The sequence below is a fragment of the Hydra vulgaris genome, chromosome 06 (genome assembly GCF_038396675.1).
Source record: "Hydra vulgaris chromosome 06, alternate assembly HydraT2T_AEP".
Lineage (NCBI taxonomy): Eukaryota > Metazoa > Cnidaria > Hydrozoa > Anthoathecata > Hydridae > Hydra > Hydra vulgaris.
Window position 1 is genome coordinate 45491282 of NC_088925.1, and position 19449 is coordinate 45510730.

At 25.7% G+C, this 19449-nt stretch overlaps 1 protein-coding gene across 2 annotated transcripts in view; it reads left to right on the plus strand.

Moving 5' to 3' along the window:
* LOC100211077 (BTB/POZ domain-containing protein 7) overlaps positions 1–10521 on the plus strand; it is a 28444-nt gene extending 17923 nt beyond the window's left edge. The window contains exons 5-7 of one of the 2 annotated variants that reach the window (XM_065800276.1): positions 1942–2179; positions 5781–5929; positions 10108–10521. In XM_065800276.1, coding sequence (XP_065656348.1) covers positions 1942–2179; positions 5781–5929; positions 10108–10317 — 597 coding nt within the window. In that variant the 3' untranslated portion in view covers positions 10318–10521. Of the gene's footprint in view, positions 1–1941; positions 2180–2785; positions 2879–5780; positions 5930–10107 lie in introns of those variants that run through there. The other variant, XM_065800277.1, reaches the window with a different exon arrangement.
* Positions 10522–19449: the final 8928 nt, after the last annotated feature.

Sequence of the window (19449 nt, forward strand, 5' to 3'; positions counted from 1 at the left end):
AGCAAAGAGTTTTAAAAAATATGCTAAATTCTGAGAAAAATCTTATAAATACAATTCTTTTTCTAATGTTTTATGATTAAGCCCTGTGTTGTTGCTTTATCATGTTCAGAGAAGCATTTTTGTACTTTCAGATGAAATAAGATTTTCAATCATGTAGTCTAAAATGGATAATGCATAATGTGAGCCTAAAAGATCTGGCCAAAATATACAATTGGATTACTTGAATGATACTTTGGAATGTGAAACAGTGAAACACTCATATATTCACTCTATGTATTTTCACACTCAAAACACTCTATAAATATTCTGATTGATTACATTTCTACTTTTACAGTATACAGTTCCAATTAGGGCTGTTAATAGGCCCAGACTCAACTTGACTCAATGCGTTTGAACCAGATCTGGGTCTCGTTATTATGGACCCGAAACCTCCTAGATATATAAGACCCATTAACCAAACGGATTGGGTGTGGGTCTTATAATATCCAGGATCGTTGTACCCAGACACGACCTACATTTTCATAACTAATGCCTTTAAAAAATTTCAAATGTCGCAAATTTTCTGATCTTATTTTCTATTTTATTATTTGCCATGGTGTAGTGGTTGAAGTTTAGAACTGGAAGTCCGTGGTTCAAAGCTGGCTCGTACCATATATGTATCAGTGTTATGGAAGGAGGCATGAACTTCCCAGTTAAATGCTGTTCTATGGTGCTTTGCGATAAGAATGTTAGAATTTCTTGGAGCACCTGAAAAATTTATAAAAAGTTATTAGGCATAAATACTGATAAAAACAAAGGTTGCTTTCAATTGTTAGAACTTTGAAATCAAGATGTCAGAGATTGGATTCTTGGTGTGATTGTTTTCATTTTTAAAAACAAAGTATGAAAAGCTTTGAAATCGTGCTTATATGATTTTAAAAGATCATGCAGATTTTAAATCTTTTTACAGTTTTGAATTTGCATTCAAAATGGAGGAGCAAAACTTATTTAAAGCTTGTGCAAAAACTTAGAACACCTGTTAACTATTCATTTTTTGGTGTTATGACAATCCATATACCAAAATTATTTAGTATGTGTATATAACATACAAAAATTACTTACTTGTATGTTAAATTTTTCTATTATGTACCTTTATATATTGGATATAGTTTAATCATTTGTAAACTATAGCCAACTAGTGCTACGTGTGGTATTGATACCGCAGTACTAATATTTCTGGTCTTTTTCAAGTACAGAAATACTAGTATTAGGTTGGTTCAATAATGGTACTTCGGTTATTGGATATATAAAAAATATTTAAAACTTTTTTCTAATTTTGCTTTAAATAATGTAAAAATAATAAAGCACATTATAATAAGTAAAGCATATATTAAGTACATGGGGGATATTATTAAGTACAGGGTGGTGGGATTTTATTAAGTACAGGGGGAGGGGGGATATTATAAATATTAGTTAAGATGTTTATCTTTATTGTTCAAATATTTTTCTTGCAATTAAAATTATTAAGTATGGGAGGGGGGGGGGGAAATTTTTAAATATTAGTTAAGATGTTTATCTTTTTATGTTCAAAATTTTTCTTGCAATTAAACAAAATTTAGTTCATTATCTTCAAAAGTTTTATTTTAGTTTCAAAAACCTTCAGCTAGCTTTAAGCAACAAAATCTTAATCCACCTATTCTTTTAAAAAGCACTGTATATGGTTCTTAAAAACAATTATTTTAAAAAGCTGCATCAACCACCTTAATATGTTCTGTAAAATAAAACTGAATTTTAAAAGTTAGCATGTTAAAATTATTGTCAGAGGTTGGTCAATACCACTGAATAATTGAAAATTTTTAATACTATCAAAAAAAAACTATTTAAAAGTAATTCAAGCTGATACTCAAAAGAAACAAAATTACATAAAAATTTAAAAATATTCATTTTTTGTTTCTCTTTTAGCTTATTTATCAAGAGCGTTTGACTGAAAATGAAAATACCTGTGATGTTGAAAATTTACCAAGCACATTGGTTGAAATCCCATTATCAATAACAACTTATGCAACATCAGATAAACAACAATCAATGCCTTTACTGGATATATTTAAATTATCCGAGGATGTTATTAAAAATATGGTGACACGTCAAAAAGAATTGATGTCAAGTGAACAAGTTTTGAAATATTTAACTTTAGCACCCGGTAATTTCTTGATTTGATCATTCTTATCATCTTGATGTTTTTTTAAATAAAACAACTTTTTAAAAATAGTTTTTGTTATCTATTGACTTATTTTTAACAAATAATAATGACTATATTTAATGTTTACATTTTACAATAGGTTCTGTCCTACATGTTTGTATATCTTTATATTCATGTGTATCATATATTCCTGTACACAACACAACACAAAAGTGTGTTGTCTAGTCTTAAATGTCAGTTATGTTATGTTTCATTAATTTAATGGCATTTAATTACATTCAATTATTAAGTTTTAACAATCTTTTAATTATTTTATAAGTTTTAAAATGTAAAAATGGTTTTATAAAAAGAAACATAAATATAAAATAGATTTCAAAATTCAGACTGCTTACTTTTAAAATTTTTAGAAGGGAGGTCTTTATTTTGTTTAAAAAGTCTCCTCCATTTATGCTATTTGTTATCCGTAGTTACTAATTTTTTTTCCAAACTTCTTATTCTTCCTAACTGTCACTAATCTTCCCCAAAAGCATGTGAAAAGGAGAAAAAGTTCTAGTTGTGTAAGAATTTTTTCGCTTTTTTACAAAAGTTTTTTTTTTTGTGTAAAAGCATGTAGTTTTATCAAAAAGTGGTATGTGAAGACATGCAGATTTTTAAAATGTTGGCTGGGAACCCTGTATTCACCTCCCCACATTCAATGAGGTTTCTTATTTTTTATTTTATATATTTAATGTTATTTTTATGTTATATATCAGAATTTATTGTGACAATTTTTTTTAAAAGTTTTTAAATACTGTTTTTAAAATTCATCCTATTACACTAATGGTGTACATCAAACTGAACACCGTTTTAAAATTTCAATTATTTCACTTTTTATTACTTAAGTTTTTTCAAATTTTTCTTCACAGTTTTTTGCCACTATTATTATTTTTATAAAAGTGTTTTGCTATTTTATATAAGTATGCTATGCTATAAAATATAATAATAATATATAAGTATGCAATGTTTTGCTTTAAAAGTTTTATTTCCAAATAGGACAATGACAGAGTTTTTAAAACAATCAGAATTGAAATTCCAAATCAGAATTTAAGAGAAAAAAAGTTATACCTAAACATGAACTTTTTATAGAATTTAAACATTTTTCTGTATGTTTTTAATTATTTTTACATTTTCTGTCATAACAAAGTAGCACAATCTTTTACTTAGCATATTTTTGAAAGCTGCTTTGAAAGCTGGACAAAAGTATAAAAACCAAAATCAGAATTTTGATGCCTAATTGGTGTAGAACCTATATAGAGACATTATAAAACAATTTAAAACCGTTTATATACACTTAAAGTTTTAATGAATATACTAATATTGTGGTTGAAGTAGACGCAAATGTAAATTAGAAAAAAAAATTATAAAGAGAAAAATGTTGTTTAAAAAATCGATGGAAATAAATAAAATTTACATAAAATATTGCGCTTTTTAAAATATTATATTATAACTCTATATATTATCTAGATTTTAAAAGTTGTTAGACTAAAATTGGTATGTAATTAACATATTTATAGCAAATTTAAATATGCTTAATTTGTTATATTTTAATGTCTAACTTTTGCTTTTAATTGACAATATATTTTTTTTATTGCTAGATCTTGCTTTTATACTCAGATATTTTAAAGCTTATATATGTTTGCTTTAATAATTTCATAAATCTGGCTGCCACTAGGCGCCACTTAGGTTTTCTTTTACGTTTGAACTCTTTTACCTAATAAAAAATCTGTAATTGCACTCAAAAAATTTTATTTGCACAAAATTTTAAAAAAGTTGGAAAACATATAATACGGTCTTAGTCATACAAAACGTATTACTGAACAATAGTATATATATATATATATATATATATATATATATATATATATATATATATATATATATATCCTAATTTAAATTTTGTTTTTATTTATTTAGCGCTTGTCAAACCAAATTGATTTAATAATCTATTTTGGTTGCTTTGGTTGTGGCTATTCATTTTAGATGTTAAAATGCTGTTTTTATTAAGGCTTCATGAGTGTCACAAGAAGCAAAATTCACTAATTTATTTGACTCAACAGTTTTTTGTTTATTTATTTTGATTATGTTAAGAGATGGATTCAAAGTAAACTAACCTGTGCAAGGTTTATTATAAAGAATTCAGCTTGGCTTGAAAATGATTTTAATTCCACATTAATGAAGGGTAGTAAAAATAAACAACTCGGCAGACCTACGTTATCATTTCAAGAATCATCATTAAAAACAAAGAAAAGTTGCAACTTTGTCAACTTCAAATTCTTGTGAATTATTGTTTGCTAAGCTTGTACTACTTATAGATTACATTGTCAAAGATTTTTGATGATTGTGAAAGCATGGGAACAATATAAACATACAAATTTTAAAAATTCTGTAGACGCTCATAAAATTTGTTAATTAGAAAAACTAATTAATTAAGCTAGAATACAATTTTTTTCTACAGGAAAACAAGTTTATCTAGCAACGTGTAATCATATTAAACTTAATAAGTTTTGCTTTTCACGAGCAAGGGTCTCATAATAAAACAGGTGCTAAATAGTGTACATAGCGCAAATAAAACATATGCAACTAATTAAAGTTAGTTGCTGCTAAGCAAAATTAGGTGTCCATAGCAACTAAATAAAAAATATATTCACATTTTTAAAAAGCGCGACCTCATATTGGTACTTATATAAAATTTGGTAAACATAGCACTCGTAAAAATATCTGCAAATACCAAAACTAGATTTTTGCTATCCGAAATTTAGTATCCATAGCAACGTATTAAAAAAATAACACCTTCATAAGTAGCGCAGACATCATATTACTACTCATCCTAATTTTAGTCAATATAGCCCTAATATTAAATTAGTTATGAATTTTGTCCAAATTTTGAAAAACTTATCTTACTTTAGTTTTTTTTTCCATACAGCTTAGGCTCGACCTTTTGTGATAAAGGGTTGCTCAATTGACTGATCACTCTCTTAGAGAATTGCTTTATTCAAAAATATTGTGTAAAATCTGTTACACCCAAATTCTGAGTAGTTAAACTAATTAATACAAATTTTAAACAAGTTTTGTGTTTTCTCAAAAATGCGAAAATACTTCATACTTACATGAGTTATGATAAGTTATGAGGAAGTATTAATATTATAATTAATATTGTTATTTCCTTTATTGTAGTTGTTATTATCATATATAGTATATTTTATATTATTTTTTATAATTATTATGCTGTTATTTTATAAACATTTATATAGTACAAAAAAGTTTTTTATTCTACTGCTATAAATATCGTATTTTTTTGTGAGATGCATTCGGCATTATTCAATAAAAGAAAAAGATTTGTAAATGTTATTTTAAAAATATATTAGATGATATGATGCCATAAAAATATTTAGAAATAGTAAATAAATCATTTATTATTGTTGCGTCAACATTTCAACTTGTTTGCATAAACTACAACAACATAAATTTGAAAAAATTTAAACTGCAAATAGGTTTTGATAAATTATAATTAACAACTTTTTAAAATGCTTACATATATACTGAAGCTATTTTTTTTCTATAGATAATGTTGAAATTATTGCAGAGGTACAACTTCGTGTTGTTCGTGAGTTTGATTATCCAGACGAATTAGCAAATGAAATTTTTCAGCAATATCCTGATCTAGTTGAAAATTTTACTAACATTTCTACGAAGAGAAACACTCTCTCAATGGTATTTTGTAGTTTGTTTTTTGTTGTGTGTTCATTTATTTTTTATTTCATGGAATATTATATATATATATATATATATATATATATATATATATATATATATATATATATATATAATATATATATATATATATATATATATATATATATATATATATATATATACACACACACACTACTGGTCAAAAGTTTACGATCACCTTCAAGTTCAAATTTAAGTAACATCGATAACTAGCGATACTTTAATTTTTTAATAGTAAATACTTTAGAATAAAAGAAGTATAACTTTGCAAAAAAAACATAAAAAGTATATTCAATAAAAATTAAGTATTAGTTTGTTTATTTTTTTCCGATTTTGGATTTTTTCTAAGTAACTTCTAGGCCTTAAAACTGCTGCACAAAATTTCAACGTTCTTTCCACCAATTTTTTCAATGTAAGTGGTAAGGTTTTATTTCAACACTGTTGCAAGTATTCCCAGAGTTGTTTCTGATTGGTTGGTTGCATGTGTTAGACATCATTTTATTTAGATTATCCCATAAAAACTCAATTGGGATTTTAATCTGTTGACTGAGGAAGCCAATCCGTGTATGTTAATATTCTATTGATTAAAGGTAATTTTTATGCAATTTTTATCTCTGTTTAGGGTTATTATCTAAAAATTAATCTTTTTTTATTCTAAAAATTACCAGTCTTCAATTCTTAGTCCAGATGGAAAAGCGTGTTGCTGAAGTTTGCTGGGATAACAAGTTTTAACAAGAATTCGCTCAATTCTGACAAAGTCACTTACTTTATGACCAGCAAAGCAACCATAAAAAGAATCATCTTTGCTATGCATCTTTTTGACTCATAATTTTGAAGATGGTGTTGCACAGTTGACACCGATGTTGGTTTTTGGCAAATAGAACTTTATTCCTCATGGATATCTGCAAAAATTTTTTTACTAGGCTCATATTTTTGATGATTGTGGTGATCATATTTTATTTAAGTATTCAAATAATGATTGAAAACTTTTGACTGGTAGTGTAAATATATATATATATATATATATATATATATATACACACACACACACACATATATACAGGGTGCGGGAAAAGTTTGGAAACTTTTTAATAAAGGATTGTATTACAGTTTTATTAGTCGAAAAAAATATAATAACCTAAGAACATCAAAAAATATATACAATTTTAATTACAAAAGTTCATTTGCCTCCTTTTTTTGCAAACCTTTGCCTCTAGAATCCCCCAGATGACGTAGTCGAGTGGGTTCAAGTCGGGCGAATACGGCGGCCATTGCTGAGGCGACCAAAATGCCGGAAAATTGTTTTTACAAAAAATTATAGACGTACGAATGTTTTCACGTTCGATAGACATCTGAAAATAAAACATTTAAGAACGTTTAATACATCATTCAAGAGAGAATTGAAATGCTCAAGTGTCTTGAGGACCCAAATGCTCAAGTGTCTTGAGGCTTCCAAGTGTTATTTTATCATATAAAATACATTAAAGTGTTTTATGAATCTCCCTAATGCACAGTGGGCCAGGTGGTGGACAAAACCTAAAAAATAAATGTTTATTATATTCAAAACCATATAATAAAACATATTTCTAATACTCTCATTTAAAGTTTTGAAAATTGTTTTGAGTATAATAGTATCTTTTAAAACCACAAAAATTAGTTGCGGTTTCATGTATAATAGAAATTTTTTTTTTTTTTTAAATCGTGAAATTTTTTTTTTTTTTATACATAGCTATAGTAAACAGTAACTTTTCAAATTTTATAAGCTTTCAGGATTAGTTTATATATTTAAAATACTTAACAGTAAAGCTTTTCGAAAAAAAATATCAAGTAAAGATCAGTCTTTATAATACACTTATAATCTGGCTTTAAAATAACGAGGTAAATTTTTAACATTTATTACTTTTATTTTGTACAAAAACTTGCCCTTTTAGGTTTCTTTAATATTTTAAAACAATGACTTGTAGTTTCTGTTATTTGCTTGAAATCAACTTTTATTTCTCGTAAACAAAAATACATGTTATTTTGTTTGTTATTTAGTTCAATAAAAATTGCACTGTTAACCTAACAATTTTTTTGTTTTTTTGTTTTGTAATGAAATAAAAATTGGTGACATTTACGGACTTATACAACAAAATAAACTAGTTCCTAATGATATACCATTCTTTTCATTGAAATTAGCGGTTCTAGTTTCTGCAGATATTAAACTAGAGGATTCTGAGTGAAAAACTTTATAAAGTTATAAAGTAAAAAGTCAATAGCTGCAAACAATGATAATACTCATTTTGAGAGAAGTAATGAAAACTGGCTGGCTCAAGATTTTCAATACACTTACGGTACTTTAAATGCTGCGTCATCAGTTAATGAAGTTGGGAAACCGTGTTGCTCTTTTGAAAAAGCTTGTAACAGAACAAAAAGAATAAGCCTAACAATGTTAGTAATATTTTATTTAGCCATAAATTACTTCATGCAATAAAATCGAAACTAAGAAGTGAGTTTAAGTACAAAACTAACACAAAAATTTCTGAAGTTTGAAATAAAAACCCTATTAAACCTGCTTAGATATATTCACTTGATGAAACTTTATCATTAACTATTAGTGGTGGTATATCAAAATCAACATAACAGCTTCAAAGAAATGATGCTGAAAAAAACGGCTGCCACATCCTTTATATAATGTATAAGATCTTCAAAAGCTAAATGCTATCCCAAATATATTCGAATAGATGGCTAGCCAGTACAAATTCTGCTAAAAGATCTTCTAAAACACACTCTTAAAAAGCTATGTGACATACAAACAACTGTGCTAATCACAATGCTAAGGAATTAACTAAACTGACGTTTAGATAAAAATAGTGACGAGTGAAGAGTGCCTGTTGCTTATTTGTTTAGTACTTTTAAAACTCAGTAGACTTAATAATTATAAAAACATTGTAATATCATTCACCAAGAATCTGCGGTCAATAGATTAAAAATAAAAATGATACATTATCATCTAAAGAGATGATAAATAAACTACACACTTATTCAAAACGTCGTAAAACATGTAATAATATCAATAATAGAGTTTGAAATCTATATATTTATTTATATTTTCTATATATTTATCTATATATTTCAAATCTATTATAAAATAATATCGATAATAGAGTTTCAAATCTAATGATGAATTTTCATTTTTTCTGAAGTGCGCATTTTTATCTTTAAGTTTTGTTGCATCAATTTTTATTTTAAGTTTATTCCACCAGAAGAGTTAGTTATTCAGTTTCAAGATTTTAAGAAGTTATGATTTGAAAGTAGAAAAATTCAAATCCGCGTTTTTAAAGTTTTATAAAGTTTGTTAAATAATTTTTAATATTAGCTACTATTTGATTAAAATTTATAATAAAAGTAAATATATCTTAATAAAAAGTGATTCTTTGAACATATAAAGGGTTTTAGTAAAAACAAAAAATCAAAATAATTTTGTCAACCATATGTTTATTACCCGGCCCACTGTGTAATATATATATATATATATATATATATATATATATATATATATATATATATATATATATATATATATATATATATATATATATATATATATATATATATATATATATATATATATAAATAAATCTGGTCAGCCTACTTATAACATAAACCATTACGATAAAAGTATATAGTTATAATCTAATTTGTGAAATATTATATATAACAAATTATATTAAGTATTATATAATAATAACAAAATATTATAATACGTTACATATTAATATTAAGCCATCCAAAATCATATAATCTAATTTTTGAATTAACAAATATTCTGTAAGCTGAGCTCGTGCAAGCCGACAATAAGTGTTTAAAAAACTCGTTATGACGTAAGGGGACTATGGCTAGTGAAAAATTGCGCTTTTCTAAATACTTTTTTTTAATTTTACGTACCGCAGTCCGTTATCTAGTTTGAATGCGTCGATTTAATAACTCTTTTTAAATTAACGTAATGCTTAGTTAGATTTATGGACTATTTTGTTACCCAATAAGCTACAAACGAACTCTGTTATGATTAAAAATGACTCGTTTTTAGAGTGTATTAATATATATATATATATATTTTTTTTTTCCTAAAATGTTTATATTTTTGTCTTCAATTATTATTATGAAATTTGTTTAAGGTTGGTGATATAAAGCCCTCAATTTTTCGTAACAGCACTGACGCAAGTAATTCAGAAAATATGCAATGGAGTCCTAATGCAGAATTTAAAATAACAGTTGGCAATAAAGAACGTACTGATAAAGAACAACATCTTTTGCAAATTTTAAAACATTCTTCACTCGTTGATGAATGTCCTTTAGATTTACCTATTAATGCGACATTAAACTGAATAATTTTTCAGCTTAGATGTTTTTTGACGTGTTTAAAATTCCATCCAGTAGTAAGTTTATGATTTTTAACTGTTACTTAATAACTATCTTTTTGATTTAATTTTGAGTTTGTTTCTCACTGGTTGTTTTTATTTTATTTTATTGATTTTGGGTATTTTTGTATGATATATTTTCTAAAGTGAAGGTTATTCATTTTAGCCTTACGTAAGCAAATTTATTTTTAACATACTAGCCTGACTGCAAACTATTTTTATTAGTGACTGTATTTCTCAAGGAGCTTTAATAAACAGGAGACGCCGTAGTACTTTATATAAAACGCCGGTTTTAAAATTAAACATGAACATAAATAAAAACAAATATATTAAATATACATATCTATCTTTCAATCTCTTTCTTGTTATGTGTGTATATATATATATATATATATATATATATATATATATATATATATATATATATATATATATATATATATATATATATATATATATATATATATATATATATATATATATATATATATATATGCTATAATATTTTGTATAGCTTTATGTTCATTATAGTATAATGAAAATGAACCCTAATATTAAAACAAGTTAAACGTTTCGATCTTTAGAATTTGTTTAATATAGTTTTCAGTAAATGTTTAAGTTCGGTGAAATGCTTTGTATTAATCAAGAAAAAGAGTCACGTGACACCGTCTCCTGTTTATTAAAGCTCCTTGGTATTTCTATTCAACTATAACGAAAATAAGGTTTAATGATACTTAATAAAGTGGCAAACTTTGACAGTAATTAGACGGCTACTTTTTTGTTTGTTTACCAGAAAGTCTTTTTTTTTTTTTTTCTAGTTTTAGCGGTTTTCACAGATTGGTTATTCATTTTTTAACTTAAGGTGATGTAAATATTTATATAGAGTTTATGAAAAGATCATACACTAATGAGTGAGTTGGTCTATAATATTTATATTCTTTGAATATATTTTAATATTTATTTAAAGATATGTTAAAATATAAATAGTTGTTATTAATAATGCAGGAATATTTAGTTCTATAGCAATTTCAGATAATAACAGATACATACTGTTGCTGGAATTTTATTACACTTGCTATGATAAAGAACGTTGCTACTCCACTCCTGTTTTTAATTTGTATATAAAATATTTTTTCATTAGAATTTTATTATGCATTATTAAATCCAATTTTAATCAAGTTCGCTGATTATATTCGATTATTCTTACTAACAATCTTATACATATTGAATGGTATAATACAGAGGTATACATACTGAATGGTATAATACAGAGGTATACATATTGAATGGTATAATACAGAAGTATACATATTGAGTTGAATATAGTAAAAGGTTCTTATTATTCTATATTATATAAATAAGCGACATTGTTCTATATTATATATATAAAGTAAATGGTTCTTATTTAAAAATAAATAAAGGAATATTTTCATAAAAATTACAAGAGAGAAGCCTTACTCTCTAATTACCTAATCCTAAAAAAACAAGTCAGTATAAAATTCTTAAAAAAAAATTGTTGATAAAATGTATCTTCACTTCCCAAAACAAGATTATCTCAGTCAAAATTATATGTATTATGTATAAAATTTGTTCATACATCAATTTTTTTTTAAAGTAATATTTTTTGGCCTAATTGATTGCCTCAATATGTTTTTAAATATTTCAGAACACAATCATAAAAATTTGAGTTAATTGTTTACGAAAAATGCAAGCATAATCATTATTTGCATAAAGATGTGAAAATGCCAAAAATAAACCTATAGTGAAAGATATAAAAAATAGATACCTATAGTAAAGCTATAGTGAAAGTTATTTTTAAAAAACTTAATTCTCATGTATTGATATTAACGACCGGCGAGTATTCGTTAAAATTCGGATTACGAAGTTTACTGAAAGGCGAAGTTGACCAACTTCAGTGCCGAATTTGAAAAAAAAAAAAATCGGCCTTCAGTTAAATTTGGTAACAATTGCAAAATTTAATTTAACTTTTAGTTAAATTCGAAAATTTTTAACTTTTATCAACTATAAAAAAATACCAATTACAAATTATAGGTATTATAAATAAAACTGTCTTAGAGAATCATTAACGAAAAATCTTCACTAGGCACGAAATCTTATTTATCGCTTACAAAATCTTATGTATCGTTTTCAAAAAATCCATCAGGTGAATACTTAGCATCATATTCTATAATACCTTTTCTTTTATAAAATTGATGTTCATAATTTTTCAACGAAAGTTATTTTATGTTACTTTTGTTAATGTTCTTTTAAGAACGTTATTAGTTGTTGTAAAAGTTGTTGCTGTAAAGATTGCATAACTTGATTTCTCATTACTGTTGCATTTTTAGATTTTCGTTTTAGACGTAAATTGTCTTCGTTTTTCGTCATGTTTTGAAAAATGGAAAATGAAAAGTTGAGAAATTACGAGCTTTCCATTTAAACAATAATAATTTTGGTTTATAAGAAACGATTCTTCGAAAATTTTCATTTTTCTTATCAAAGTAATAAGTTTATTTTATGTTAAGTAAGTTTTTTTGACAACAAAAAAAATTAGTCGTCCATGTAGGTTTTTTTTTAATTTTCAAGTTTTCGTTAATTTAATATACATTTGATTATTAATATTATAAACATAACTATAATATACATAGAATACTGTTTTCTGTTATCACTTCAAGTTTTTTTTTTTTTAAATGCTTATTCATTTTATGGTTATTCATTTTTATTTGCGCGTATATTCATTTTTATAAGCGTGTTTATTCATTCTAATATGCGTATTTATTCATTCTTATATGCAATTTAAAATAGCACAGTTTTTTTCAAAACAAATTGTTCTTGTTTCCTGGTAAACTAGGTTAAAAATACTTAAGACGAAGACTCTTTACATTCGATGATGGTTTATTTTAGTTACAAATGACCCTCTTTTTTTTACTTAATTTAGTATTAGGTCTTTGTTTAATTTTATCATTAAATTATTGATTGATTAAATTATTATTTATCTAATTATTCATTTATCTAGATTTGAATTTAGTTATTTATAATTATTATTAGTACACAAATTTAGAAAGAGATAATAGCAGTACCAATAGAAAAACAAGGGGAAATGTTACAAAAGAGTACATCAAAGTGCTTGAAATCCAGCCGAAAGAAATGTCACAAAAGAGCACATCAAAACGCCCAAAATTTAGTCGAAAGAAATGTTACAAAAGAGCACATCAAAATGCTTAAAATTTAGTTGAAAGAAATGTTACAAAAGAGCACATTGAAGTGCTTAAAATTTAGTTGAAAGAATCTACAAAAAGCTATTTTTACTTCTTTTAATTTATCTAAGCGCACATTCAAAATCTTGTCGTTGAGTTAAACAGAGGAGAATTTGACGATATGACTGCATTTAAGTCGTTTTCTGATTTAAAAAAAAAACGCTCAAATAAAAAAATTATTGAATTATGCGTACAAGAAAACAATCTTTGTGCGCAAGAAGCAATAAAAGAAGATCTTATCAAGAAAACGTGTTGTGGATGTTCCCGAAGAACGAAATTCAACACTAGTTATTGATGCAGGCTATAGATTTGTAAGCGAAATTAACGAAATTTTAAATGAAAAACTTATTTGGATGAAACTGGATATAATGTGCACACCAACAGCACATATGGTTATTCGCTAAGAGGTGGGCCAGATATTTTACCGCTCATAGCATAGCTGTTAAGTATCTGCCAGCATACACGCCTCGGCTTAATCCAATAGAAGAATTTTTTTCTTCTTTAAAGCATACTTACAAACAAGCAGAAAGTCCTCGAAATACGGATGGATTAATCAGGAAACTTAAAAATATTATGGATACTACAGAGTTTAATTTAATTCATTTTATAACCATATACGTAGTTACATAAATCCAGCGCTAGCTCGCCATTTTTTAAATAAATAGTAGTGGCAACAACCTAATTTATATTTTGAATATATCTATATAAAAACCAAAATTATTTATATAGTATATATTATTTAATATAAAATATTTAATATAAAAAAAAATAAATCTATATATTTATTGTTTATGTAAAATTATAATTTTTATGGGTAGTTGACTCGCATATAAACGTGCATATAAGAATGAATAAACACCCATATAAAAATGAATAGATGCGCATATGAAAATGAATAACCCTTAAGATGCTCCCTAAATTCTATACGGTCTTATAGAGCACTGCGAAAGAGTATTTAACTACGAAGTTCATATATTGCTTATGATATTCTTATTTCTAATATAATGTTACTTTTGATTTTTCTAAACTTCTGATTTTTTTTTTTTTATTATTATTATAAATTTGTCGTTTAAGATAATTACAACTCTCGTATTTGTATAATATATAAATGGCGGGAGCAAGAAGAAGACAAAATAGTCTTTTTAATTATAAATGAACACAAAGCAAAAATAAAAAACAAACAAATATAACAGTTTTCAATTATTTCGATTTAGAATTCCGAATTAAGTAATATAATGAAAAGAATTGAAAATTATAAGAGAATTTTTAAGTTTTATTTCATAAGAAAATATAAAACAAAAAAAAAAGAATTTTTTAAAGAGCTGAATTTTACAAATAAAATGAAAATATACTATACAATATTTTAAAGGCGAATTATAAAATAATTAAATATAGCTCTAGAAGAAGTCCTCTATGTTTTGATTGATTAAAATAATTTCTTTTGGTTTTGATTTTAAAATACTTATGATTGGAAGCGTTTTGATATCGTTTCTGATCTCTATACTCCATAATTAGGGGCCTCTGGCTGTGATAGAAAACTTAGTGGCTTTAAAGTAGAGGTGTCCCGGATAACCTTTTTTTATTATCCAACCGGATAATTAAAGATTATCCGGCCGGATAATGTAATTTAAATCCTAAAATAAGTATAATCTTCGAAAAACGAGTTTTGTTTGGAAGCTTTTCAAAATTAATGAAAGCTGTGATATCAGCAATTTGCTTTCCATCAAAACAGATAAGCAAGGGATGTGATAAATCTGGTCAGATGTCATTTTCCACAATTCCACTGCATAATCACGCGAAATAATTTCATTACAAATTGTATGAAGAAGAAGAAAAAAAATTATTATTGAATCTTCTTCATTTGCACAAGGAAGTTCAAAATTGTATTGAATTCTGATCTAGTCTCTTGTAAAAGCCGCTAAAGGAGTCGATGTTTTCTTTAACCACTCAATTTTAGAAAAAAAATAATGACGTTTTAAATTATTCGAAACATGAATAGAAGTTTTAACTGCTAAAAGAATTAGCACTTAAGTTACTAGGACCACCTGCATCCGTTGTATTTTCGGAAGATTGTTCTCATTATTTATGGGAAAAAACGATCAAGGCTTCCTTAACGTGGACAAATATTAGTTTCTCTACGTTAAGATAAAAAAATATAAATAAGTGATAAACTGATGAATTTAGAAAACTTTAGTAGTATTATATAACTTTAGTAGTAAACAAACCATTAACATTAGATCATTTAAAAATATAACATTTTTTCAATATAAGATTTCTTTCAATTTTCAAACGACATAAACATGAAATATCCTGTATATAATAAACGGAAAAGGTTATTATTCGGCCGGATATCGGATACCTAATATTATACAAATATGGAAATTTCAATTAAAAACATAGAAAAAATAATTACCAACAAATTAGAAGAACAAAAGTAATCTATTCTGAAAGAAACAGAGAAGTTGTTAAAAGAACAAGAAAAAGTTTGCATCGATTGAGTGCAAACTTAAAAATGTTAACGGACAGAATTGAAATGCTAGAAGTTTATGGTAAACAATAACAAATCTAATGTGATGAATATTCAAAAAGGTATAAGTGATCTTAAAACAACTCTAAACTTCCAAGAAACAAACCTAATGGAAAAGATCGTACAAATTAAAAATTGTTATGATAAGGATTTAAATATTTTACACAAAAAAACAATCGATTTAGAAAACAGATCTCGTCGAAATAATCTGCGAATAGATGGAGTTGAAGAAAAACCTAACGAAACATGGAGTGACTGTGAAAATACAGTAAAAAATATTTTCAAAAAACAACTGAAAATTGACAGTGAAGTGGTTGTGGAAAGAGCGCATCGAGTGGGCAAATTAAGAGGTAGTAAACTACCAAGAACAATAGTTTTGAAGCTATTAAATTACCAAGACAAAAACAAAATTCTAAACGCCGTGAAAAACTTGCGTGGAACTGGTGTATTTATTAATGAAGATTTTGCAAAGGAAACTATAGAGAAAAAAGTTACGGGAGGAAGTAAAAAGACTACGCAGTGAAGGCAAGTATGGTGTTATAAAATACGATAGAATTTTGCAGGGAATTTAGAAACCTAAACATTACGTTTTAAAAAAAAAATTTTTCTAAAAATAAATGCCACTTAAAAATAAAAAATAAAAAAAAATGGCTGGGACTAGTGATTTTAAATCCATAAGTTTCAACTTTTAATGAAAAATATAAAACCCGACGTAAATTTTTTCCACGACACGCTAACTTTGCGACAAAAATTTAAATAAAATTAGAATTCTCCACGTAAACATTCGAATCCTTAATAATAAATCTTGAAAAACTTTTCAATTTTTTAGAGGAAAAAAAAATTGTTGTAATATAATTTGTTTGACTGAAACGTGGATTTCGAATTATTTAAATAATTCTTTAAACTTTTATATTCCTCGTTTTAAATTAATTTCTCTTTAAAGGCAAATAAATAAACGCGGCGGAGGAGTTCTTATAAATGTAAATGAAAACATTGTTAGGAATATATATGTAAATGAAAACATTGTTAGGAATAATTTAAGTCTGATGGCGATAAAAAAATTTTAACTATTGAAATTATAAATAATGAATCAAAAACTTATTATTAAGGAGTAATTCCACGTCAAAACAACTAATTTTTTTTTTAAATGCAACCCTATGTCCTTAGATTTTTTTTATATTTTTACCATAGTTAGTACATTATAAAATAAGATAAATCCCAAAATTTCAAGGTCTAACTCCCAACGGTTCGTGAGTAATGGTTGTTTTAATTTTAGCTACTATTATTGATTTGGTCATTTTGCGCCATTTTTAATTTTACATTTCTGTTTATAAAACCATGCCTTAAAAACGTGTGAGTTCTAAAAATAAGTGACTTAGTTAATCTCAAGGTGAGGAATTTAAATATATAAATAAAAAACTCATTTTATAATTAAAAAGTACCTAAATATCAATTATAAATGTTAAAACACCTGCCACTGTAAAATTTTTAGGTGTGCAGTAAATTTTTTAAGCCTAAAATTTCAAATTAGATCATTGTATGTTTGAAGAACATTGTGTGAAAAAATCATTTCTGCCAAATACATAGTTTAGAAATTAAATGAAAAATATTACAAAAAAAGCAAATATAGCATATTTCGATTATCGTAGTATTCAAAATAAATAAAAATGATGCATACTTGAACTGATATACAATTTTTTATAATATATCCATTAAAAATTATTGATTTACAAATATATACTTATTAATTTTGTTAAAATCTTTTTTTGAAAGTTCATATTTGTCTGATATTATTGTTGGTGCACTTATTAATGTTATTACATTGGTGATTGGTATCCAACAATAATTATTCCTTTTCGGCCAGAAAAACTGTTCAGATGGACCGTGTGGATGCATAAACTTTATTTTTATATCATTATATTCTTCATCTTTTTCTTCAACTACTGCGATTCACCAAAACGAGTCATATGTACATGCGTAATATTTGTATTTCTGCATTAGCTCAAAATTTATTAAACTTAAATTTTGGTAATTTGATTTTTTAGTTATATTAATAGATTTTGGATTTATATTGTTACTAGTTTTTTTTAATAATATAGATACTTTGGAAACTGGTATGCAATGGTAAAATCCTCGACTTCCTGGTATTGTTTTTCCCTTCTCAAATCGTTTGTTTTATGTAGCTCTAACATTAACCATAGTTCCTTTATCAATTTTAAAGAACTTTATTGTGAGCGTTTTTTGAGTGCAAAATTCAATCATTGCATCAATTGTTAGTATTTGATTTTTCTTTGGACGTTTTTTTGCTGTTGTTCGTTTTACTGTATCACCTATTGCATCACAAGAAGATTTGCCATGACTGGTTGCAAAAAATATCTATTCAGCTTTCAATAAAAAATCTTCTGAGTGATGGCATAGATTTTGAAAATTTTTATACTGTCCTCCACATCCATCAGAAAAGTAATACAATTTGAGAACGAAAGAAGGGTTTCTTTGATATAATTACATAAAAAATATTTTAAATCAAATTACCTTTCATTTTTTTTTATGCACTTTATAAACATTACAATAATTGCCATTTTTCTTTTCAAATCTTTTTCCAAAGTAGTGAAAATGGTGATTACAAATGCTGAATAGTTCTTCACAAGCACGCAACTTAGATCTCCATAAAATGTTTTGACGAGTATCAGTGTCTAGGTTATGTAGTAAAAAAATCTCTTTATTTCTAGAATATGAGGTTTTATGGCATTCTGACTTTAAAACTTTACCAATATCACATGAAATCATTTTGATAATGAATTAAAAAATGTTACACTTGCAAATTTAAAAATGCACAAGTATTAATTACATTATTTATGTAAAACTAATTGCAACATTCAAGTTAGATGAATATGTCTGAATTCAGCAATTAAACTTATTTTTTCAGCAATTAAGCTAATAGTTGGAAAAGACAAGGAACCAAAGAACAAAAAGGAAACAAAAAATACATTAAAAAAACTTTCATAACTTAAGAACCACTTAGATTTAGATTTAGGTTGGAATTATCATTTTTTCCTAAAGTACTTTGGCGAAAATTGAAAAAAAAATCAGAGAATTTAGGGTTGTATGGCCTGGTTGTTTTGAAATGGAATTACTCTTAGGAAAAGAAATAAAAATTGCACGTTTAATTCAGAGGCGGATCCACAATTTTTTAGTGTTTGAGTTAAATAACTTCCAGATAAGTTCTATATTCCAAACCTTTGAATGTTGATACTTATGTCATTTAAAGATGTTTTGCAAAAATTTGCGCTGCAAAGAACTTGGGAACAAAAATAC